The following is a 26,593-nucleotide window of genomic DNA, read 5'->3' on the forward strand; positions in this document are numbered from 1 at the left end:
AACTATGCAAGAAAACCAATTTATAGTCATCATCACCTTCGTAGCCTGTGCATAAAAGCTAAAATTGCAGTTACTTAAGCTGGTTTTATAATAAATATAAAATAAGAATTATTATTTATCTTATTTAAAAATTATATGGAATATTTTTATGTGTATTATAGATGTAATAGATGTTTTACCCCTTTCTATTTTTAAGGATTTTATAATTGTAAATACTTCATGTTTAATATGAAGAAGTGATAATATGTGGCTGTATTTATAGTGGAAAAACATTGAATAGTGGTTAATATTGTTTTTATGTTCTAATACATGTAAGTAAATATGCAAATCTTCTTGTAAAATTTTATAACAGATTACAACAATGTCATGTCTTATAATTATACCCTTGTTCTTAATAGCATTGAAGAAAAGCTATAAAGTTATATTAGCTTGAAATGCATATGATGTAAAATTATGCTTTAAAAGTTTGCTACAATAAAGTCTTTGTCATCTAACTGGGTCTGGCTGTAAGAGGAATCAACCTGTTAGGATTAAAGTGATTTTAAATACATCAACATTATACAGCATCCATACTACTTAGAAGTATTTTATTTAAATTAAAAATTCTGGAGAGATTATGAAAATACTGTATCAAAACCCCATTTGAGTTAACCAGGTTCCATTGTAATTGACCATTCTTTTACAATTCTGTTGTTATATGTGGAGAAAAGATATATAAAATTATTTATTAATGCCAAAGAAAAAAATTTAATTGTTATAGAAATGTTACATAAAAAATTTGTTTGATACAATGAAATTTAATAAAATACTTGCAACATTTTTTAATCATTTGGCAGTTCCTTAAAAGCTATTGATTAGAATTACGATATGTCTCTTCGACATTCTGCCTCATCTTATTGAATGCTTCAGTCCTAAGAAAATCCACTTTTTTGTAAACAATTGTTTGATTTTCTTTATCACCAATTGTTTCTTCTTTATCAATGTTTGAATCCAAATTGAGATCTAAATATTGGATTTCATTTGGTTTTGCTGTCACAGCACTGTCTGAAGCTTTATTCTATATAATCAAATTTATTTAAAAATTTTTAAATCATTACAATTTAATCACTTATATAAACTACATATTAATATTAAAAGTGCAAGATGGCCATAATTAAAGTTTCCTTTTTCAGAGAACTCTGTAGAATGTACTGTAAGAAAAAACCTTTAAATTTTACACTTGAACAACATTCTTTGCATCCATAAACAGCCTCTGAAGAAGACATGTCCTTTCAGAATGAATAAATTCATTTTCATTGTATTTATTTTGTTGCTTTTGTTTTCCTGTAAAGCATCCTAGCAAAAGTTTTTGAATTAAATGTTTTTTGCAAAACTTTTCCCACATCCTTTGCATAGTCTGTATACAAATTTTGGTAACAATTCACTTACTAGTTATAGTTATAGTGTGCTCTGAATAGAAAAACTTCATGACCATCCTGTATAATTAACAATGTCAACAAGATATTACTGTATAATTTAATTATTGATTCTTATTTAAAATAAAAATAGTAAACCAAACCATTAAAGTGTTGTAATAAAGAATTAAATTCATGATGATATATGAAACTTTTCAAATATATAAAATATATATCATAGAAAAATAAAAAGTAAAAGGTTAATGCCAAATGATTGTTGGATTATATCAGGCTATACTTATTATAGCCTGATATAATTGACAATCATTTGGCATTAATGTAAAAATCGGGTTAATAGATGTTTATATTTGTTTTGTATAAATAAAAGATTATTAGATTATATACAAATTAACATTTTATAGTATTTTAATTAAAATTTTACCTTTTCTCTACATAAATTTTCATCTTTATTTGGTCCATAATCAAAAACTTCAAAGAATTTTTCTGATGGGGAGGATACTGAATTAGGAGATTCTTGAGAAAGAAGTCCACTCCTAGATCCTACAATTTAAAATTGTAGCATTTGAAGATATTTATCATATAATAGCAATGTAAATCATTATTATTATTATTTGATTTGTAAATTTTAATTAAACTGATTTCAAAACTAAAAAACTTGCTTTACTCAACAAAAATAAAAGTTACAAGACAGAATAAATAGTTCATGCATCATTAGATTAGAGTTCATCTTCAGAAACTGAAGAAGAATTGATAAAGACAAAAAGTTATTATTGTGAGATTTGTTAAAATGAAGAATTCTAATTGTTATACACAATAACTGTTCAACTTATATATACTAAACAAAATAAAATGGAAAATAAAAAATCAGGAGTTTTTAAAAAATTAAAACTATTCTTTGTATGTGTTTTCTAAGTTGATCTCATATTATGTTCCCATAGCAACAATATTTTCTTTCAATTTGTTTGATGCCTAAAAAATGGTCTCTAGCCTGAAAGTGTCTGAACTTAAGAAATAAAACTTTAGTTTCAAAAAGTAAGAAGACAAAATAGTTCATATTTTGTCTTGCAACTTCTATTCCTCAAAACAGTTGATTTTATAAAGTATTTAAATTTTGTGAAAAGCTAAATTTCATGCATTTCAAATCAAAAATAATTGTTCGTTATTTCTTTTGTTTAATAAATTTGCTCAACTTATTGTGTTATTCAAAAAGTTTATAGCATTTTTTGAAATAACAGTAAATTTTATTATCTGAATCAGCTATGTAATGACCATTTTGTTCAATGGCCTTTTTCCCATCTTAAAACCAATTTATAGATTACTTACTTGTAAAAGAATATGGCAAGTTTTAGTTAAAAACTCACCTAGATGCATTTCAATATCATTGAAATTTCCAAAGTTCTATCAGTAAATTTTTCAAGCACACGATAAATGGAAATTAATGCAGGCAAGATTAGGTTAGGCTAGTGAATATTGTAGATGAATTAAGACATCCAAATTTAACTTGTGTACCTCTTGTTGGTCCAATATTGTCTTGCATTATTTTGATGAAATGTGACACATTTATTTATAAATTTTTAAAAATATCCAGCCTATTTATGAGAGCTGGACATTTCTGAACAATTTTGTTTCTCAAATTTTCTAGCTGTGCACTATTTTTCTACATTGATGTACTCATTGAGTTTTAGCATTTCATATTATATTCCATCAAATGCAGAATATGACTAATCCTGGCTCTGTTGTTGTATAAGGTATTTTTTCTAACTGAGCCTAGTGTCATTTTATATTCCACTGATAGAGCATCCATCTTTTATCTCAAGTCATTAATTTGTGAAAAAAATGGCTTGTACTTAGGATTATCATATATCCCAGTTTAGCAATATTGTCCTGTGTCCCACCCAGTTTCAATCATAGATTGCTAAAAGTTAATTTGCTCTGTCTAAAATTTAAGATTTTCTCATATTCATTGATATCAGAACTTTGGTGGTTTTCAGATAGCAAATTTGATGTAACTGACAAGGGACAACATGACATTCAGATTACCAATTTTTATCAAACTCAGTGATGTTATCCCCAACAACTGACTTAAGCCAAGCAGTAAGGAACAATACTCAAAATTAAACGAGAAAATTGAAATTGAAAATTGCAAATTGGTAGGAGCGTGCCAGTTTCATAATTGTGAGGGTGGTGTTTCAAATCTTGGTGGTTCAATGTTATTTTTTTTCCTAAAATTATAATTTTCACTTTATTCCTGGTATTTTTTAATTTATTATATTTATTTAAAAATTATTTTTCAAATATTATGTACAGTACATATGGGTTTCATACTAACATTTATTTATAATTTATTGAGAAGAGGATTAGATATAAACAAAATTAGCATTTTTAATGATGATAATTTTGTTTCTCTGCACTCAAAGCTAGAACTACTTAAAATAACTAAGACAAAACCTTTCACATTTTGTTTCTATTGTACCTGAAGAAGGCCATTCAAAACGGCTGAAAACATTTGTACTTAGTGATTAAACTGCTAGAAACAAAGTGTGAAAGGTTTTGTCTTACTTATGATAATTTTGCTTTTTTCATTAATGCTAATTGGCCTTTAATATAGACGTTTTTATTAACATTCAATCTGCTTTCCAGGAACACAATTTTGTGGATGATAATTATCTTAGAATATTAAAAAACAGAAACCTTAATGTTTCCAGCAATAAAAACTATTTAATAATATTAAATAGTTTTTATTGCTGGAAACATTAAGGTTTTTGTTTTTTAATAGTTTATTTTTCCAGTAGCTGATTTACTTATTGCATTATCTTAGAAGCATGTGAAACAATGAACATTTCTACAGTAGGCACATTGAATAAATGCAGATTTTTACAATAAGATTTACATATGTCACTGGAAAAACAAACTTGATTAATGTTTAAAAACCCTTCCCCATCATCGACTAATTTGGAGAAGTGATATGGTATGAGTGATTGCTCATACCGTATCACATTGGAAAATATCAGAGTGTTTAATGTTTTTTTCCTACTGCCTTCACAACTTCTGAAATTGAATCGGCTGCAATTAGGTCTTAATTTGGAAGGATGCTTTCACAATATGTAAATTTTGTAATATTGTCGTGCAGTGATTCTTCTGCAGAACATATTTCTATGCTATTGATGTCAGCATGGGATACTGAAGCCATCTTTTCATTCTTTAGCAAATGTAGATGCAATTATAGACATATTTAGGTTAAACAATGCCTTTGTTGTCAGAGTAAGTATGAACTGTACATGAATGTATAGAAAATGTTTTGTTTTTAAATAAATATTGTTAGGTACCATTTGTTACTTGAAAGATGGATTTTATTGTTTTATTACTCTGTTCATTGTGCATTTGTAGTTTTATAAAAAATAAATCAATTTTTCTCTCTGACAGTATAATAAATTTAAAAAATACCAAGAATAAAGTGAAAATTATATTTTTAGGGGAAAAAAGATTCATACAAAGCCACTGGCCACTCTGAAGAAATTTTGTTTTCCAGGCAAGTTGATGGTTACAATTTATATAGTTCAACTTAGTTCAAATCTAGACCCATGGAAAGAAAGCTTTGGATAGGCAGATGTGGTTAAATTCTAAAAACATATCTTGGCCCAGTGTTGAGCAATCCACAGTTCAGATCAACCAAAAGACTGGCAAGCAAGTAATAAACATTGATCAATTATTTGATGAGGTTGTTATTGCAAAGAGCTTTTGGGTTTCTAAAGTAGAATTTTAGCAACACAAAACTTTAAAGTATGAAGAAAAGTGGCAAGACTTTTTTGTTCATTGAAAGAAAGACACTGCTCAGTAAAAAAATTTTAATGCTATAGTAGGATACATCTTTGTTTTCCTGGTGCTTCTGCAACAGTTGAATAAGTGTTAAAATTTTTTCCACCATGCTGAAATGTTCATTAACTAAATAGTACTGAAAACAATCTTCAGGTATATGCTTCAATTAACTTCACAATAGAAAGTGAGAAAGATTTAAAGATACATTTTCTAGATCTTAATAAATAGGTTACCTACTGGCCTTTCTTATGGAGTACATCACAAGTTAAAGCTATGTCCTCTTATCACTTCCTTCCAACCTCCTAAATATGTAAATAATGCTATTGCAGCACTTGTTTATAGAGGACACTTACTTCCCTTCTTGCAAATGTTGGTACAAAAGGAATTACATATCATTGCCACAGTGGTATATAATGTAAGATACCCACATGGAAAGTTCAAATATGTCAATGCCCTTGTACATAGATCACTTTCCCTACTCATGGCTTTAGATATAAGGAAGGAAAATTTCACCTTCATAATCCTTCCTATTCCATATTCTGGACCTGTCTCTCTATACATTGCAAGGTTTAGAAAATTTTGGCTTGATCTCCTAATAAAACCACAAATGACTTTGCTTAGAATATTATGCAATGACAGACAGTTTATCCACCTTAGAAGAACTGGGCATTTACCTGATAGTCTTACAACACCAAAACAATAGTATAAAGATATATTACATTGGGGCCATAACAAGAAAGCTACATAGTTGCACTATATATTGGGAGCACCAAGGAGACACATGTAACAATAGGCATACTATGGAGCTAGCTAAAAAAGTAATAGGGCATAACTTTGTACCAGTTTGGAATGAGACTGCCCTCAGCACAATGTGTGGACCACAAAATTATTTTTATCTGGGAGGCTTTGTTCATCAAATAATGGTACCCTGCAACAAATCAACACTGGAACTCCAAAGGATATGGGACACCCTGTTCAAATCCTTAAAGAATTTGTAGTAGTGACCACCACTTCTTGAATGTAATTCATTTTCATACAATATAGTAGCTCCAACCTACATTCTGCACAGTTGGCTATGTGGCAAACAATTAGTCCTTATGTTCAAATTTGATAAGTTTCAAGATTCGCAAATTTCGTAATTTTGTTCCAACAAATGAGTTTTCTTGGATTATTATGCAAAGACAGACAATTTATTGAGAAGATAATATTTAAAATGAGTTAATGCAGAATGAGTAAACTTTAGAATGAGTTTATGTTAAAATTTCATACTAACATTCTGACATATGTTCTTTCATTTTTTGCCAGACAAAGACATTTTTGTAAATGTTGAAAGTGCTTGTGTGCCTTTCTTTTCATTATTAAACAGTAGCTCTGAAAAGAATGTTTTCAGTACTATTTACTTGATGAACAAGTGTTTTCGGTAATAAATAATGTATTGTCAGAAGAAATGGATAATATGTTGGAAGCTACTGTAAGAAGTTTTCTGGTGACTAAAATAAATTTCCAGATTAAGTTGCTCAGAGTTTTAGGATAAAATTAAAAACAACAAAGAATTTCTCAGAAAAGTAGTTTCATATGAAAATTATGGATTGAAAAATATTGAATAAAGTTACCTGCCAATAAAAAAATGTGTTTAATTTATTTATAATTCATTAACCAATTACCTTCTCAATAACTGGAATGAATTACAAAGCGCAATCAACAAAACCTTTAACATTCAGTAAAGAAATTTAATGTAAAACTTTATGAATATTTTCTATCTTAAATAAGATCTGCATCAGGTCAACATTATATTCCAAATTGAAATGCTCAGAACATTAAATTTCATTACTGGATGTTAAAGGTTTTGTTGTTTGTGCTTCATAACTCATTGTTCTACTTGTCAATATTTTACATTTTTGTGCTGGTAAGCAAAGTTTATAATTGCTTTATGTATCTTCTATTGCTGTTCTTTATATGCTTCTGATTTTTAACTCCTATTAAAGTTCCTTCTACGTTCTACAAAAAATACAAATCATACATTTTGCCACCTAACTCATCACTTCAGCATGTGCCAAGACAGGCCTCCTAAGAAGAAAATGTGGAAGTATGGTACGAAATTTACAATAAAATCTCTCCCATACACCCCTGGTGGGAAGAGTAGGCTCATTCTTTCCAAATACCTTACACTACAGTTTTCAGACCTCATATGATACTAGGGTGGGAGAGTCCTGATAAGAGTCTGAGACAAAACCCAACAAACTAGCTCAAATTGCCCAACAAGAGTGTTATACCTGGTGCCATGCCTGGTGACAATCCAATTGGTTCCAGTTGCAACTCAAAATTATAGCAAGGTATAATCATACTTCTGTTATATTAGTAATGATACACACAAAAATACTGTCCAAAAATTTTTCTGATAGTTAATGCTAGATCCATATATTATATTGCTTGGCCATACCTATATTAGTAGCAGATTAAGTACCATTGATTTTAGAATTGTAAGTGTTAATGCAATTTCAAGAGTGGATAACTACCTATTTCCATATGAATAATATCATTAACAACTTTAGAGAGTTTATAGTTCAACTCATTATGTAGTGCATAATTTCATAAATTCATTTCTCATGACATATTGTAAATATTGTTTTCTTTTATACACATTTAGGGTTAAACAAAAAAACAAAAAAACTAAACACTGTACATAATAAATTACAATAAGATAGTTGATGTCTTCTAACAAATGAATCAAAAACAAAGTCACTATAATTCAACTATAAACTTTTACAAACCTTCATGGAAATGCTATGAACTTTTAAGATGAATCAATAATAAATGTATAGCTGTGATAGTTAAACATAAAAAAATAAATATAAAATTAACAATTTTTAAACTATTTTAATAATTTTGAATCAAACTTAAAAACTGTTTTTGCTCTTAAACCTTTCAGTATTATAATTAAATATATTAGCTACTTCAATAGAATAAAATTGGTTTTATTAAAATTCCAAGCTTAAATATAGTTTTATAAATACTTCTGTGTATAAATGAATATACTATAATTTTAAATTAATACCTTCTCCAATTGATTTTCTTGGTTTTAATTTTCTGTCAACAGCTGGTGGAATACTATATATTCCTTTATCAACAGATGACAATGATTCACTTGTTATATCACTTAAGTTATCTGTAATATTCTCTGATTCTTCAGAAAAAGTTAATGATGGCTTATATTCATAAGCAAGAATTGAATTTTTTCTTAAGCAGTCTCTTGGAGGTGCATTATTATATATGTGAAAATCATTGCTATTTTTAGATTTATCACAGTTTGACATTATTAATGCTGTAATATTATCTTCACTCCTTGGCTTTGGAACATCATACATGCTTTCTATTTGTAATGGAAGAGGAACTTTGGTGGATGGTGATAAATCATTTTGTACATAGTTTTCAGCACAATTAATCATAGAATTAAACACATTTGTACTTATTTTATTTTCATTTGAAGATAAATTATGACTATTTTGTTCTGTACAAAATGTTGGACTAGTAATATTTTTTAATCTATTCAAAGTTGCTGGTTTTGGTGGGCGAGGAGGAGGTGACAGTATGTGATTGGCACAAAACTCATCGTCTTTTAGTTGAGAATCTTCAAATGCATAAGTTGGAGATGTTGACTGCTCACTTTCAATACCAGAATCATCTAAACCTAAACTCTCAAGCTGTCTTGCCAATTCTAATGCTTCTCTTCTAACACTTTCAATATCTTGATTTTCAAAACAAATGCCTGGTTCGTCATCAGAAAAAAAAACATTTCCTAAACTTTCATCAGGACTTGATTTTATTTCAATGTCTGAAAGTAGCTTACTGTCATTATCAGTTTTAAGAGTTCTTGGTGCTGGTGGTATCTGATACCAATTATCTAAATTATTTTCAAATTTTACAGTCTGTTTCTCTGGAGAAATGAGTGGTTTTGGATAATCATAGTTAATGTCTACTGATGCAAAACAATTCACAGAATTTTCAGAAAATAAACTAGTTTTATCTACATTTGGAGATATATCTGGTATAGGTTTCCCAGTAAAACATTCACTTATAAGAATGTAAGGACTTGAATTTTTTTTCTGACAAGACAATTCATTTTCTTGTACTGAAGAAGGAAGAGATGATAAGGAACATACAGGCAGAGTAATTATTGGATCTGGCAGATTGTATGAAACGTCTGAAATAAATTTTTAAATATAAAACTCATTAAGCATTTAAATTAAAGTGAAAGTTTTATAAATCTTTTACCATCTTCAACTTGACGTTTCAATCCACATACAGAACAAATGTAGCGAATCCACCTATTCATGTCGCAATCAGTTTCAGCTATTAAAGAATATAGTTTATTTGAAATTTGAACATCAAATCCATAGGAATTATTACATTCATCTTTAAACTTTATTTCAACCTGTAATTTAAAAATTATAGATTTAAACTAATAATACAATAAATTTTAATTAAGAGAATGTTTTTTACATCAAAATAATTTTCATTTCTATTGATAAAATAAGATTCTAAGTAATCTAAATTTGCAGTTAATATATTAATAATAATTATGAATTATGAAATTTTTGATATTTTTTTAGGGTTTCTATCCAAGATTTTACAAATTAAAGTTATAATCTACTAATGACTCATTTATAATTCCTTAGATAATACAGTACTGGACCAAATATGACTATTTTTGAATTTTGCAGACTAGTTTTCCATGTGACTGTGTGTTTTGTTTTTCGTGGAAATATGTCTCATACCAGTTCTAGTGTGTCTGCTGGCTTATGGTGTGCTAAAAACAGTTTAGTTCTTTATTTTTCATTGTTTATTTTATATTTTAAGTATATATTTAGCTTGTGTCCAGAAAACTGGGAAATCCTGAAATTTGGACCTCTTTCAGTTCCAAGCTTGTTGGATATTTGGTCTGGTCCTGTAAAATACTTAAATATAATAGAATTTCATACTAACCTAATTAAAAAGAATTAAAAAATTAAAAGATAGAATAAAAAGAAAGAATTAAAAAAAAAATTGAACTTGTTTGTAATATTGTCATTACCTAAAAATTAAACAATTCTAGAGTGTGTGAAATTATGTAAGGTTTTCTTTAGTCACTCAATTTCCACCAGAGGATGCTAGCATCAAATTAATCATCATTTACAAGAACAACTTTTAGACTGATTGCCATTGTCAAGACTTTCAGCAGTTTTAATATGTTTAATGGCACCAGATCTTACAAGGTCAGCATCTATGTTCAGTTTTATTGTTGTATGTGTGTATTGTTTTTAATGGTTTATCATCAATTCTATTATAATAAAGATTTTACTATTCAAGTCCCTAATTAGAATTTGAAAGAGACAAACTTATTTTTAAGTAATGTAGACCATAAAAACAACATAGAATAATTGATTTTTATTTTTTATAATCTATAAATTGTAAGGTTAAATCTCTTAGAAGTCAGAGCTTCAATGTTTTTAGAATGCTTTTAATAAATAACCACATTTAACACATTTAAAACATCAGATTAATACATTCTATTTTAAAATGCTAATAAAATCAAAATTCACATAAATTAAGAAAAAAAATTGTTAAAACATAAAACCAACAATATTAGAATATCTATGGGAAAAGATGTAACAAAGCAGAGGGATCAATTTTAAATTATTTAAAAACTGAGTTAATTTTAAATTTTTACATTATCAACAATTTAATAATTTTACAAATTCAAAAGCAAAATTTTCTAATGGTGGTGGAGTATCTAATGAAAACAAAAACAAGTTAAAATAAATAAGAAAAAAATGTAAACAATCAAAGTTTTGATCTGAGGATCAAGAGAAATGTCTTTATAACTCGCCTATTAACAGTAGCATAGCAAGGGGGGGCATGAAGGAAATAGTAACTATTCGTAATATATTATAGATATTTTAAAGTAGGTACTACATTCTATTATTATTTGTATTATATTCTTATTATGAGTAAATTCTATATATTATTTTACTATATGTGTTTCTGGAGGGGGGCACCAATAAAGTGTCATGCCCCAGACACCAGTTATGTTCGCTACGTCACTGCCTATTAATAATTTATATTATAACAATGTGCAAAACTTTTTTTGCACATTGAAAAGTTGAAAAGTTTCTTATCTTGAATAAAAGCAAAGATACATCATATCACAAAATATTAATTTCCTCATTTTAAACTAGATGACATAAAATAATGATGGCTCTATTCTTATAGAAATCATAATTAAAATGTTAATGTTCTGAAACTTTTAAAAGTATTACCTAAATATTCGGTTGCTTTTGTAACATTGGCATTTTATATAATTTGTTTTTAGAAAGATACAATCTTGTCTTCAGGACCATCCCGGGCAGATCTTTCTCACAACCTAACTTGGTCTAAAATTCTTCCTCAAGACAGGTAAGAGACCAATCGGGGAGTGAGGAAGGGAAAGCCCGACCAATCGGAAAGGAAATTGAGAACAAAAAATTATATAAGCCAGAGCGTCCAAGGACAAGGATTTGATCTGTCAGTTTGATCCAGAAGGGCTTGGTCATCTAAATTGTCATCAAACTCAACTATGTCGTGCAAACATAGAAAACATTGTTGACTCCTCCCGTGATAACTTCAATTGTGCAAATTTCAACAAGTTCGAATTGTCAACTATCTCATCACTGTCCTGGGGCTGCCCATCCAGCATCAATCAACAAAACACTGATGGAAACCAACATCAAGGTTCCACACTATTTTTAGGACACAAAGTTTTGGGTGGAAGCATAACCATTAACCAAATAAATGGTTTTCTTTTGTAACACTTGAAGGAAATAAAATTCCCCCTGTAAACGGCATGCTTACAATAAAATAGTATGTGCTTTGAAAACATTTATATATAAATGAAAAGTTACGACTTCTACTAACTTATGTCATTAAATCGGAATTCTAAATGAGTCAAAATCTATATCTAAGCTAAGTATTTATAATTATTTTTTTAAACAACTTATGTCATTTGATTTTTCAATTTCTTGAATTTAATAACTTAATATAAAGCCTGAAATATATACAGTGGAACCTGGTTAACTCAAAGTCACATTTACTCCAATTCATTTTCTTTCATCAATTGTCTAGCCCAGCGTTTCTCAACCTGGGGGTCGCAACACCCAAGGGGGTGGCAAACAATAATGAAATCATTTTATGAGAAAAAATCATTTATTATAAACTTATAAACATTTTACTTACAATAAGTACACATGTAAAGAAAAGAAATTAATGTGATGGTAGAATGTTTTTCATTTAAAATTTTCTCCATACATGGATCTACGTTAGAAACACACAAAAGCAAATTGTTTTCGAGTGATAAAAGACGATTCCTGTATTTAGTTTTTAGCACAACCATAGACGAAAAACCCTTTTCATAGAGATAAGATGTGGCGAAAGGGATTAATATTTTCAATGCTTCTGTGACTAAATTTCCATATTCATGTCGACGAGCAAGCCAAAATGTATTTAAATCTTTTGATGTAAATTGCAGTTGTAGCGTTTTGTCATCAGACATTTCGATGAGCTGGTCGTGAATCTCAACTGGTAACTTAACAGAGGCAACATCATTTTCACTAAACAGATTCGGTACCCATCTCTTTGAGAAACCATTTTTATCTTTTATCCAGGAAATACTCCATCAACTGAGTTTTTAGCTCATGCAAATGCATCTTCATGCAATCCAAACTGTGGTGAATAATAGTGTCTTGTTCATTCAAATTTTTCTCAATATAATCCGAAGTGAGTGGGAACATATCCAAATTTTTGCTTTGAAGGCGGAATAATCCAGATATCAAGCTTCTTAACGAATGCATGAACTTTGTCATCAATAAAATGTTTTTATCAGGTCCTTGTAAATTCACATTCAAATTGTTTAAATGTGAAAATACATCAGCTAAGTAAGCCAACAACAACATACACTCATTATTCTGTAAAAACAATGAGAATGGCATTTGTTTATCCTGGAAAAATAATATTAATTCATCTTGCAATTCCAATACCTGGGTTAACACTTTCCCTCGCGATAACCATCTAACTTCTGTACAAAACAACCAATGCAGTATATTATATTCCAGTACCTGTCAAAATGCACAATATTATATAGGAGAAACAAAGAGAAAAGTAAAAGTAAGACTAAAAGAACATATATCTGATTTAAAATACAGTAAGACCCTGTTTAATGCAGGGGATTGTAAATAAGGGGGATACGTGAAACAGAACAGAGAATTAGAAAATTTATCAGTTTTTTTGTTTTATTTTGTAACATTTATTGTTAAATACTTTTTATTACATTAATTATAGACTTATTTATTGCTAATATCGAAATTTATTCATAAAACATTCATGAAAATAAATAAAAAAGTTTGAGTAAAGAAGTCATGTTTTTGATGAGGAAGGTTCTTCCTCATTTGACATCTTTTGTTTCTTTGTGAAGAAGTTATCTAATGTTGTTTGCCTTTTCCTGTTTCATTCAGCAAGCAGTTGTCGATAGCAAGACATCACATCCATGACACTTCGTCTTGCATTTGAACTTCTATCAAAATTGAAATCATTTTGTATAAACTGATCCATTATTTCTGTTATACTGGCTAAACTTTTTTTTAGAAAATCCGTTGAAAGTTTCTTTTGTTCCTCATCTTCAGAAATGCTAATTTCGTCATCTTCATGCACCTGTTGTTCTACTAATTGTTTAAGATCGTCGTTGGAAAAACTTTCTCCAGTTGTAACTTGCGATAATTCTTCAATATCCTGCACATTTATATTATCCAACTCTGTTTCATTAGCTAGCTTGACAATTTCGTCGACATCAACAATGGATTCTCTTGTGTCAACATCCTTGCTTAGCTCCGGCCATACATTCTTCCATACTCCTTTCAAAACATTTCTCGGTCACCTCATTCCAGGAAAGATTGATGTTGTCTACAGCATCCATGATATTATAGTTTTTCCAAAAATCTCTAATGGATTGTTTATCTGCTCCATCTGTTTTATCAATCAGTTGTCGGAATGTCCGCTGCAGATAATAAGCTTTAAAATTTTATATTACGCCTTGATCCCAACACTGTGTGCGATCTTGGGTAATTCCAACACTACTGCGTAATACTGAAACAGCGTTAAGCGGGGTCTTACTGTATAAATGATTAAATTCCGTTTTTCATGAACACTGTACATTATACAACTGCAATACAGATAAAGAGGGAGTAAAAATCTTACACCACAAACAAAATATAATAGAAAATTTAAGAGAAAGCATAGTGATTCTAAAGAATAAGAATAATATTAATAAAAATTTAAGTGTAAAAGTAAATGCAATTTGGATGAAATTATTATAGAATATGCTGGTATGTAATAACTGAAAAAATGTTTATTGGGAAACTGTGATACATACATAAAATGTACATAAAATAAATAAAATTTGAATAGTTTATGTAAAAAATCTACAAAAAACAAAAACAATTGCAAAATAGTATGGTAATATGTAAATTAGCATATGTGTAAAATACAATGTTTAGAATAAGAATATGTAAATAATATATATAGTAAAGCCATGAATCAGGAAATAGCAGCCATGAATCAGGAAATAGCAGCCATGAAAAATAACAGCACATGGAAAATTACGAAATTACCTCCAGGTAAAACTGCAGTAGGAAGCAGATGGGTATATAAAATTAAGAGAGATGAAAACAACAAAGTTAACCATTTTAAGGCTCGTTTAGTCGCTCAAGGATACACACAAAAGTATGGCTTCGACTACGATGACGTATATGCACCCGTGATCAAAACTGCCACCCTTCGAACACTCCTAACTATAGCCGGAATTAAGAACATGAAAGTTAAGCATTATGACATTGAAACGGCTTATTTAAATGGAGACTTATCACACAAGGTATACATGAAACAACCTGAAGGATATGACGAAGGATCACCGGACATGGTTTGCAAATTATTGAAAAATATATATGGCTTGAAACAAGGAGCGAATGAATGGAATAAAAAATTCAATGAAACATTGCTATCTAAGGGATTTAGAACAAGCGTGGCTGATCCCTGTCTTTACACCAGAGGCCATAAAAGATGTTTGTATTTAGCAATTCATGTAGATGACGTAATAGCAATGGCCACAGACGAACATACGTTAACCGAATTTGAAACCGAAATGAAGGATATGTTTAAAATCAAGAATTTAGGTGACTTAAAATATTATCTGGAGAATACAATTTGAAAGAGACACGAACAAAATATTTTCACTCCACCAAGAAAATTTATCAAAAATAAATTGCGAGAATTTAACTTATTCGATTCAAGACCGTCTAATATTCCTATGGATACAGGATACTTAAGAAGAAATGAAATGCCTGATACATTCAAAAACAACAATGTACACAGAAGTGCTATTGGATCTTTATTATATCTAGCAACTAACTTGCGTCCAGATATTGCAATAAGTACATCGATATTAGCGAGAAAAGAAACAAAACCTTTGGAAAGTGATTGGGTGGAAGTAAAAAGAATCTTTCGTTATCTGAATTCGACAAAAAAGAAGAAACTTAAATTAGGAAATATCGATGAAGAATTAGAACTTAAATGTTACGTAGACGCCAACTGAGGAGGCGATCGTATAGACCACAAATTGAACACAGGATATTTGCTCTTGCTAAAAGGAAGTCCTATCCATTGGGTCAGTAAAAAGCAACAGTGTGTAGCACTTTCGTTCACCGAAGCGAAGTATGTAGCCTTGGCAGAAGCTACTCAAGAAACTGTATGGATGAAACGACTTTTGGAGGAAATAAATCTACCGATCACAACACCTATCAAAATATTCGAGGACGATTAAAATTGTATACGACTTTTAGAATTACGAAAAGCACAACAACGCACAAAACATATCGACACAAAATACCATTTTGTACGCGATTTAAAGAATTCGGGAGAAATTAGTGTAATTTATTGTCTGAGTGAACGGATGACGGCCGACTTGTTAACAAAGCCACTAGACGTGAATAAGGTTAGTAAATTTACTCGCAATATCGGATTGTATTAACGATCAATCGTTGAGGGGGTTTGTTGGAATCAATGATCGCGATGTTTTGTAGATGTTCTGACGTAATAAAAGGTTGGTGACATTGTTGACCCCTCGGGGAAGGTGACCTCATTTCACTCTCCCCTTTCCAGCGCTGACTGTGTGTAATCTTTGTGCACTCTTTGTTCTTTTGTTGCATAACCGGTTATGCTAGTCCAACTGCCTTTTTACTAATCTTTCCGATAAGCGCCAAGTCTAACACATTGTGTGATATGAATAAATACATTATACAACTAAAGATTAAATAGGATTCAAAAATTTCAGAAATTACATTAATTTATTTCAAAAGTTAATAACTTGTATTATATTAATTAAAATATATTTTCCAATATATTACAATTCTTTAATAAAAATATTAATAAAGTATTAAAATTTTAAAAATCTCTCTACAATTTATATTCTAAAATAATTTTTCAATAAAATATAAGAAGTAATGATTAAAAATCTAATACATAAAATATTCTTACATAGTCCTTTGTTAAACTAAGTGATATTAGAAATACTGTATATTAGAATTTGTTTTCTGTCTCAAATTCATTTTCTGAAAAAATTTTGGAAATCTATACTATATGTGAGGAGATTAATAAGTTTTGGTGCTCTGGTATGATAAGAATTTATTTATAAGAATGTGAGATACAGAGAATGATAGCCCCCATCTGTCCGCTACTTTTTGACCACTGTCCATCCATATCCAGACATTTACATTTGTTCCAGTGTATCAGTACCTCAAATTCCCTTGCAAAGATGGTCATGTCCAGAGCATGCAAAATGTACTGCATCTTGCTCTTGACATCACTGTTGTTCTGAAAGTGCTTTCCTTGCAGTTTCTTCTTCAGTGTAAGGAACAACTGAAAATCACCTGGCACCAGGTTTGGACTGTAAGGCAATGTTGCAGTTGCTCCCAACTGAAGACATTCTTGTGTAGCCATGACAGTGTGTGGGCATGTGTTATTGTCCAACAAAATGACATTCTCACTAAAGAGAACTGGATACTTTTGCTTGATGACTGATTTTAGCTTGTAGAGGGTTGCACAGTAACAAGTAACATAAGGAGAACTCCCTTGGCATCCCATAAAAGTCAAGAAGACCTTTCCTGCAAAATTTCTCATTCTGAATTTTTTCAGAGAAGGAAAACTTCTGTGCCTCCACACTCCATACACACAACTTTCAAGTCAAAAGTGAAGTAGTGGATCCTTATCTCATGCCTGTCACTATTTGGTTCAGAAAATGTTTCCATCCTTCTGAAACAAATGAGATGTTCCAAACACAATCCTATCCAATTACAATTCAGAGATATGAGCAGACAAGGCACCCATCTTGCAGCTACTTCTCTACATCCTAGTATTACCCAAATGATGTGATCTGTGCCAAAGGAGATTCTCAACCATTTGGCCTCCTTATGCACTTTGATTCTTTTTTCTCAACTCAAAGAATTCATGTTTTCAGTATTTTCTTTTTCAGAGGAGACAGACAGCCTGTTCTCTGTTCATCTCACAAACTCATTCACCCACTGGGGTACTCTCAATACCATTTCCATATGGTCTGTTCAGACATTACAGCCTCTCTTTAAACCTCAATCAACCATCTGTAAATTTCACTTCTGGATTGACCTATAGCCCAGTCATATACAAATTACAACTTGCACCTCCTTGCTAGTCCAGCTCTCTAATATTCAAATTCCTGCCATCTCTTCCTGCCAACAATACAGTAGACCTGTTTGGAATGGCAAACACATCCAAAAGATGTCTAATGTATACATGGCCAGGACATGCCAGCACATTTTCACAACAAACAATCTATAAAATGACAGATGCTACTATCTTGAATTGTAATCTGTCTTCTTACAAATCATTTAATGTAGATGTCAGACCACCAAAACTTATTTATTGATCTCTTCTCATATATTCTATTATGAAATTCATATAACAAGAAATAGAAATTTGAAAACATTTAATTAAAAAATAAAAATAAAATTATATCATAAAATAAGAATTAAAAATATATAACTTTTAGTTTAATTGGCATTTATTTAACATAAGACTTAAAATTATGTAAGTAATATATTATTAAAAAGAATTATTAAATGTTGAAAACTCACTCTATCACATTGATTTAGATCAATTCTTCCCCTCAGATCATGACAAGAGGAGTCCTTATAATATTCTAAAAGAAACTGTTCACAATGTTCATTTGAATGTCTCAAAACAAACCAATATTTACTCCATTTCTGAAAAATTAGGATAAAAATATTATAATTAATTTTAAATATCTGAATGGTACTTACAAAAACTGTTAACTTAAGAATTGCTTACTTTCTACTTATAAAGTCACCATCCTCCAAACACCGAGGAGAAATCATCACTTTGTTACAAACCTGTTACCAGTGTGCTTCGTGAAGTTACAACTTATCACAATTTCACCTAAAGAACTGTTCAAAAGTTTGAAAGCATTTGTGATAAGCTGTAATTTCATGAAGCACACCGGTAACAGGTTCATAATGAAGTGATACTTTATACTTTATATGTTTTCCATTGTGAAGTTTATGTGAAATGTACATATACCAACAAAGGAAACATGACAAGAATATTTAGCAAATAATATTTTATTTCACGTATTTGAACAAGTTCTTTATGAATTCTAACTCAATAAACAATAATTACAACACGGCTTCTAATAAAGATTAATGGTGGGAATGACAAAAGATATACTGTTCGCAACAAATAAGTACGGTATAAGTACAAATGATACTTGAAAACCTATAACTAGTGCTTATGTACTAACTTAAAAACTAAGGGGAAGAAAGGAGATGATAGGGAGAGTAGAGAATTTAGAAAAAAATCAAATATAGTAAAGAGTGAAATACCAGGGGTTTTGCTGGGCTTCACAATTTGTGTGGGATGCCACATTGAACCTTTTCTGAAAAGTCTCTCGTCGTTGTCTTCACTAGGTTTCTCCTTGCACCTAGTTGCTACACCTTTTATCGTAACAACGATAAAATATTATTTTCTTTTCACAGACTCTCAAATTCTCCAGTCATTGCCATATGCAACCTGGAGCACCATATTCAATGTCTGTCCTCCTTGAGGTCTTGGCCAAAGAATGTTCTCACTGACCTCTTTTCTTCCATTGTTCTCCCAGTTCCAAGAATTGGTCATCACTACCCAAGGGAAAAAGAGTTAAAAAGGAAAGTTTTGGAAGCAAGAAGAAACAAAGAACAAAGGAAGGGACTAAAACTAAACTTAAAAAATATATATAAAATATGCACACAGCCACACCATCCATATTCCTTTTTGTTAGATAAATTAATAATTTGAATGTATATAAATATACATATAATTCAATATATGCATTTATCCATACACTATGAAAATATTGTAAAGTACTAAAGATAAATTCAAATAATTGAAAGTTATAAATATTTAGTAAAAGAAATTTTAAATATAAGCTCAAAAAAATAGAAAAATATTCTTATTCTTTTAAATGTTTAAATTTAAAATCTGAACTTTCTATCAAAGGAAAGGGTAAGTTAAAAATTTCAAAATTCATATATTTCTGTTAAAAAAAAATCTGCACAATTTAATAAAACTGATCTTTAAGACAGAAGTTAATGAACCACATTTAACTTTTACATAATATAGTTAAAAGTGATTATTACCTGACTGACCATACTCCATCCTATATTAAAGAACTCAATTCAAATTAATTTTACGATGGCTGAATGGCCAAAATGACTAAAGCAATATGAGAGTTCTCTATTCAGATCCAGACAAGTTCTCAAAATTTGGTCTGGATACATCTGGGCCATGTTCAGTAATGCAGAATTCTTGCTAAGTCTACTTATGCTGCCATGTTGAACTCATGCTGTTTCTAACTACTGCTTGACTCCTCCCATTGCTAGAATTCTAGCTAGTTCAGTCAGCTTCTTTTATCTATTCTTAGCTCCGGCCACTAAGCCACTCAGAATTCTAACTTAGGTGTTCTGCATTACTGAACATGGCCCAGGTTTCATCCCTCATCATTGGTTGCCTTACTGTAGTCTGATCAAACCATCATAAATTTCTTAAAAATCTCAACGTATGCAGGGCAGAAAGTTCAGAAAAAAAATACATAAATAAAAATCTATATATTCAAGGTTTTTATTAGTTGTTCTGACAAATTAATACTTACCATTAATTATTTTGCTTTCTAGTTATAGTTAAATTAATTAAGTAAAAGTTATTTCTTCATATTTTTTTAATTTTGAGGGTGTTGTACAACTAAAAAGTTATAGCTTGTTTCAGCAACAATTTTTTATTTATCAAAACATTTTCATCTATCTTAATAGCCATCCAAAAGATCAAATATACTTGTAAATCAACATACAACATTGTATAGCACATTGATTTACAAGTATAAGTGAATTCATGTGAAATTTATTCATGAATGCAAAACATAAACTTAAAATCTATTTATTATATTTTTATGCCTACAATCCATTATCTGTGTTTGAAAGACAATTTGAAAGGGTGCAGGTTATATGCCAATTTAAAACTGCAATCACAAACTTATGCAAATGGAGCACTATGCTGTTCTCATAGACACAGAATATATAGTGGGGCAGGCTATGAAAGGTTTTAATTTTGATCTAACAAGTTTCTGTGAAGTGTATGTCATCTTGGATTATATATATGAAAATACAGTACTTAAAAGTATTTGATAATGATAAAAGTATTTATAAAAAGTTTCCTAAATTTTAATATAGGACTAATTGTACAGATAAAAATATCTTGAAATTCTACATGAGAATGTAATTATTTTTGTATATCGAAAAGTTTTGTTTGTTTATAATGAGCACAAACTGTTATTTTAAACAAATTAGTTTTACCAAATAATTTATTGGATTTTTGATTTGGATTATTAATTAGACTTAAAATTGCCCAAACAAAGTAATTTGGATAGAAGTAGGCTTATTTCAGAATATTAATAGTCTGATCAAAAATCCAGTAGATCATTTGGCAACTCTAATATATCAGATTAATGGATGTTATCATACAAATTAATTTTCAAGACCAAACTGTTAAATTCAGAAAACCAAAATGACTTTTTAGAATGGCTAAAACATTACTAAATGAAAAGTAATTTTGGTTTCCTGAACTCATTAGTTTGGCCTTGTAAAATATAACAATTAATTTATATAGTATGAAACCTGGCATTATCTCTTTTTAATGTTTCTCTTATTATTATATAAATAATGTTAATTTAACTTAAAATAGTTCTTAAAAATAAGTTATAAAATGCTTTTAAATAATAATGCACCAATTTCATCTCACTCTGATATTCATATTTTATAAAAAGTAACAATTTAGAATTAAATTATAAAAATTAGTATTTAGTTATACATTCTGTCACTTAAATAATACTTTGAAATCTTTCAAGCATGAATTGCATTAAATTCTCACAAAATTCAGATTCGGTTTGTTCCATTCTTCTAACATTTAAGTTCATTTGTACTGTACATGTTTTTTAATACAGTCAAGAAAATAAGATAAGTTACCAAATGATATCAAAAATGATCAAATTAGATAAAAAGCCTGGTGACTGGAAATAATTTTAATTCCTTATAACATTTCAACTGAGAAGTTGTTTCTCATAATAAATAATTTATGCTTAAAGCAATTATCCTGTTAAAATAATGTATATAAGAACCCAAAACTTTTTTAAATAGAAAAAGCATATTTTAAAATTCTCTTTTAGAATATTAAATTCAAACTGATATTTATTTTTGTTGATATTTACCATATGTTTTATTGTTTCAATAAAACTGTACATTTTTTATTCTATATTCCAATAGAGCAGTGTTTCCCAACATAGGGCCCACGCCCCACAAGGGGGCAATTTGATTCTTAAGGGGGGCAATTCGAAACTCGTCCAGAGTTTAAGTTAACCATATAGCCACTGTACGCCATATTTATTGTAAATATTGATTTAAGTTAGTTTTAATTTTCTTTGTTTCCCTTTCCTTCTAGAACTTTCCTTTATACACCTTTTCCCTTGGGGTTGGGATTAACAATTCTGGGAACCACTGAGAACAAAGAGATGAATGAGGCCCTGAGCCGGTTGAAAGAGGAGAAAGAACATTCTTTGCCCAGACCTCGAGGTGCGCTGACATGAATTGTGGTGTTCCAGGTTGCGTTTGGCAATGACTGGAAAGTGGAAGAGACTGATGAAAGGATTGGGTTTTATTGTGGTTACGATAAAACAGTGTGGCAACTAAGTGCAAGAAAAAACTTCAACGAACACAACAATGAGAGACCTTCCAAAAGAGTTCAACATATATGTTGGGGGGCATAAGAATTTTAGAAAGGCTTAGGTGGGGCATAACACAAAAAAGGTTGGGAAACACTGCAATAGAGTCTTAAACCATAATCAAACTTACACTTTTTAATTTAAATTAACTTGTGTTTTCTTTAATTTTTGATTTAATTATCTTTAACCCATAAGTCTGTTAAAGAACTAAATATTTTTAGATCTTTCAGCAACAAAAATTACTTTTTTCAACATTTGACTGTTTTGGATGCACAAACTGAGTAGACAAGATTGTTTTTTCCTGTTACACATTGTTTATCTTCTTTCTTAGCTATTCAACCGTTAAATTTTATTTCAGTCCGCATTATTTACTTTCTAAACTTAATTTGCAGTCAAATTCAAAGCTATTTTTTCCAGAATATAGATTTCAACAACAGCATTTTCTTAAAACCATTTTTTATCATTTGCAGACTTCTCTCGTTTTTAACGATTAACAATACAATTTTCCTTATATAAATTTAATTATATAATGAAAATATGAAATGAAATTTTTATATACCTTAATGTTTTGTAAGTAAAAAGCTTCTTAATGAGTTTTATATATATTTTCTTAAGTTTTAATCCATAAACTTCCATTTATCTGTTTACTTCTTAACATAAGTTTTTATTACATCTTAGAGTTTATATGATGATTTAAATAAAAAAATTGTGTATATTTTATAAATTTATTTTAACAGCTAATTGCAATTAAAATTTCCATCAGTTATCTTGGAAGATAATAAAGAAAGTATCAATTATAAAATAAACTGATATTAAAACACTTTATTACGAATAAATTAAAGTTTTATTATTCGTACGTGACTCAGTAAGTCTATTTAGAATTTCGCACATTAATTATCCGAGGGGGCCACCATATTCCACAGCCCCAATAGCATCTGTGCCGATCCGTATCGAGTTCTCTCTATTAATTCTCCGCTCAAGATCGATTAACGATATTTCGTAATATATTGACGTTAAGGTTTATTTACATATAAAATGCTTCGGTTTAACCGACAATACGCGGCATTTTTTTCCAGATTGATCTTTTAACACGTATACTTTACGAAGATCAATGGAAATTAGCCAAGGTCGAATTGCAATGAATACTTATCGGAATACAGTATTTGTGAAATGTGAAAAATTTATCGAGTAAATATGAAATGAACGTGAAAATTTTCACTTACCGTTCTTCTAAACAAACGTCTTTCGCTCAGTTTAATTAACCAGCCATCGAGAATGACATCCATATCTTGAACATTTTGTCTCAACCTAATTCTGTAATAAATATTATACAGAAGTTCATCAATTCTACATCATAAACAAACAAAAAACTTCGTTCATCGACTCCGCATCAACTATTTCTTTTTTTCCCTTCCACTCCGATATATCAACTCTTTCTATTGGTTGATACGTTTACCGATCAACCAATCAAACGGCGGATAACATTGTTTTTAAATATCGAAACTTGTCGATTTCATCGTATTTATATTTTAAACCAAATAAATTTATGGTAAAAGTCCGTCCTTTACATGAAGCGTTTTTTTCTAATTTTGCTCTCCCGAGACACCTCTCTAGTAGACGTGTCCTAAACAGAGAGAAATTTTTCGGGGCGACGCGTATAATAAGAGCTATAAGCAAAAACTCATCGGATTACTTACCGACTCTGCACGGTGGACCCGCCGCCGAGTTGCTTTAACTCTGGTTCAACATCGCGGAGCCAGCACATTGGAAGCGAGCACGCTTTACAATTCGTGTCACGACTATAAGCATTGCGCCCAGAAATACACTCATCCTTGATGCCGGAAATCGTCTAGTTACTTACGTCGACTCTGTCACCGCTTGCCTCAACAAGCCGCCGTTTGAGGAGCGTAGCTTACCCTTGTTCACGTCGCGGAGCAGGCACATTCGCGAAGCGACGCATTACAACGTTGCTTGTGTACTATTTGACTTCGTGTTCACGTGACTGACAGCTCTGACGTCGTTTTCCGGGACAACACCGTATTTTTACGGACTATTAAGACGCCAACTTCTTTTCTTCGTAACTAAATCTGCCTCCAAAATTCAGTGTACTCGTCTTATAGGTATGTAAAAAAATAATAAACAAATTGCCTTACGAATGTAAGTGTGCGCTCTTATAGTCCGATTAGCGTCTTTTAGTGCCGTAAAAATACGTGGGATATTCTTGCAAGGAACGTCACGTTGATAGAGCAGAGACGTACGCTTAGAGCGCGGGATCTGTTCTGTAGACATTTGCGAACGACGGACAAAGAAAAAAAAAGACATGGCGATTCGTCCGATAGTATCTGAATCGACAGTAATCGTGCTCCGGCAGGATCTATTAATTTTTAAAAATATGCATTATGTTGTAGAGAACAAAATTTTTCAAAACCAAGAGCTTCCCTCACTAGCATTTCTATAAGCTGGTTTTACGAAAAAAAACTCGAGAACGACACCACTTACCAGCACCGTGTGCGTATATCCAGCGTCTATGATATTGACGTAGCGCTTTCACAACTTCCGTAATTTTTACTTCTATAATAACCACGTATAATTGGATACAACTATAAACGGTAAAACTATTCTTGAGCCATGCGAGTCACAGCCATCGTTTGCTTCCTACCGTTAATAACTGAGCATATACAACACACCCCATTCTTCTTTGTTTTAAGTTTTGTGTGCACGTTCTTACATGCTAACCAATTGAAACGGTCTCAAGTCACGAAGTTTCCTTACAGACTTACAGTATAATAAGTGAGAATAGGTATCATCAATTGTATCATAGAACAATTAATCTAAGATTAATATGATCGCTCCAAAAATCAACGTGTTTAAGGAACTTGGAACATAAACCAAGAAATTCATTATTTACAGAATAGAGATGTACAAAATTTTTAAATAAGAAATAGTACAATTGTCCACAATTTAATATGAAATGTTCTAAGATTTAGTGAAACTAAATAGTGTGTGCGTGTGTATTATTGAAAACTTTAAAAATTTTTTTCAACATGATATTTCTAGTCTTAATGTATTTACCTACTTACAAGGAGTCAGGTATTAACATTACGACTTTAAGTTTTGGTGTGCGTAGAAAAATTAAATCTAGTCAAATCATCCAATACATGTATTGAACCCCACGTTAACTGTACTATATTAAACGTAAAAGAATATTTCAACCACAGTAAATGTTTGATAAAATTAATTATGCTAGTTATACGATGAAATTATAAACTCAAAGCCTACAATTACGGCCATCACATCAAATGATATATTTTCAAAAACTCGATTTCAACGAGTAACTGAGTCACATTTAGTGAAAGCAGAAGAGAGTTACCAAAGATATTTATCGAGAAATTCAAACCGACTTACCTCTGTCCTACAATAAAAGTTCAGTGTGGGAATACCCAAAACGTCCCCGTCAATAGTGGAACTCCCACAGAGTGAAGTATACCCCATAACCTCTGATAATATGTCATCCTGTATTGTTACTCGTAACCGCGTCACACAGCTGACTCCTCACCCATAGAGATTTCTCACCCGCCCACAAGGGGTCACTAATATACGCCCACTTTGACGAATCGCCTGCCATTTTATGAGAAAATGTCCAACAACATAGCATAATAATTAATATGAAATATTAAGTTATTATGGAAACGAATTAAAACCTTTTTATTTGAAAGCTTACCCGTCTTATATTACTTTATAAGGTGTTTTTAATTAATGGTTATTCGAAAAATATTTTTAATATTTCAAAGACCTCATGAGGTTGATGAGCTTTATGTAATCCATTTTTTATTTCATAACCCAAGCTTATCACTTCAATATATGTAATAGGCCTATGCCGCCCAAGTCTTCCATACGTTTTCCAAGTAAATTCGTGAATGTATAATATTCTTTGATGATCTCTTATAAC

The 26,593-nt window shown here is 30.4% G+C and overlaps 1 protein-coding gene across 2 annotated transcripts; it reads right to left on the minus strand.

The window, feature by feature from the left end:
* Positions 1-177: 177 nt before the first annotated feature.
* LOC136971095 (GRB2-associated-binding protein 1-like) lies at positions 178-24,164 on the minus strand. Of its 2 annotated transcripts, XM_067265573.1 has the most exons (6): positions 23,868-24,164; positions 18,458-18,586; positions 9,504-9,663; positions 8,287-9,432; positions 1,837-1,955; positions 178-1,057 (listed from the first exon to the last, which is right to left on the minus strand). In XM_067265573.1, exons 1-6 carry the CDS (start codon positions 23,928-23,930, stop codon positions 848-850), a joined length of 1,827 nt encoding a protein of 608 aa, XP_067121674.1. In that variant the 5' UTR covers positions 23,931-24,164; the 3' UTR covers positions 178-847. The 2 variants fall into 2 exon arrangements, with proteins under 2 accessions (XP_067121674.1, XP_067121675.1); XM_067265574.1 differs by lacking the exon at positions 23,868-24,164 and having other exon boundaries at positions 9,504-9,581; positions 18,458-18,587.
* Positions 24,165-26,593: the final 2,429 nt, after the last annotated feature.

The sequence above is a fragment of the Centruroides vittatus genome, unplaced genomic scaffold (assembly GCF_030686945.1).
Source record: "Centruroides vittatus isolate TY-2023 unplaced genomic scaffold, ASM3068694v2 contig_2311, whole genome shotgun sequence".
In the NCBI taxonomy this organism is placed as follows: domain Eukaryota; kingdom Metazoa; phylum Arthropoda; class Arachnida; order Scorpiones; family Buthidae; genus Centruroides; species Centruroides vittatus.

Excerpts from the sequence above, each read along its gene's own strand:
- LOC136971095 (XM_067265573.1), bottom strand. The coding sequence starts at position 23,930 with ATGGATGTCATTCTCGATGGCTGGTTAATTAAACTGAGCGAAAGACGT. Across the intron at positions 18,587-23,867 it reads GACGTTTGTTTAGAAGAACG|AAATGGAGTAAATATTGGTT; the intron begins GTAAGTGAAAAT and ends CTAATTTTTCAG. Across the intron at positions 9,433-9,503 it reads GAAACGTCAAGTTGAAGATG|ACGTTTCATACAATCTGCCA; the intron begins GTAAAAGATTTA and ends AATTTATTTCAG.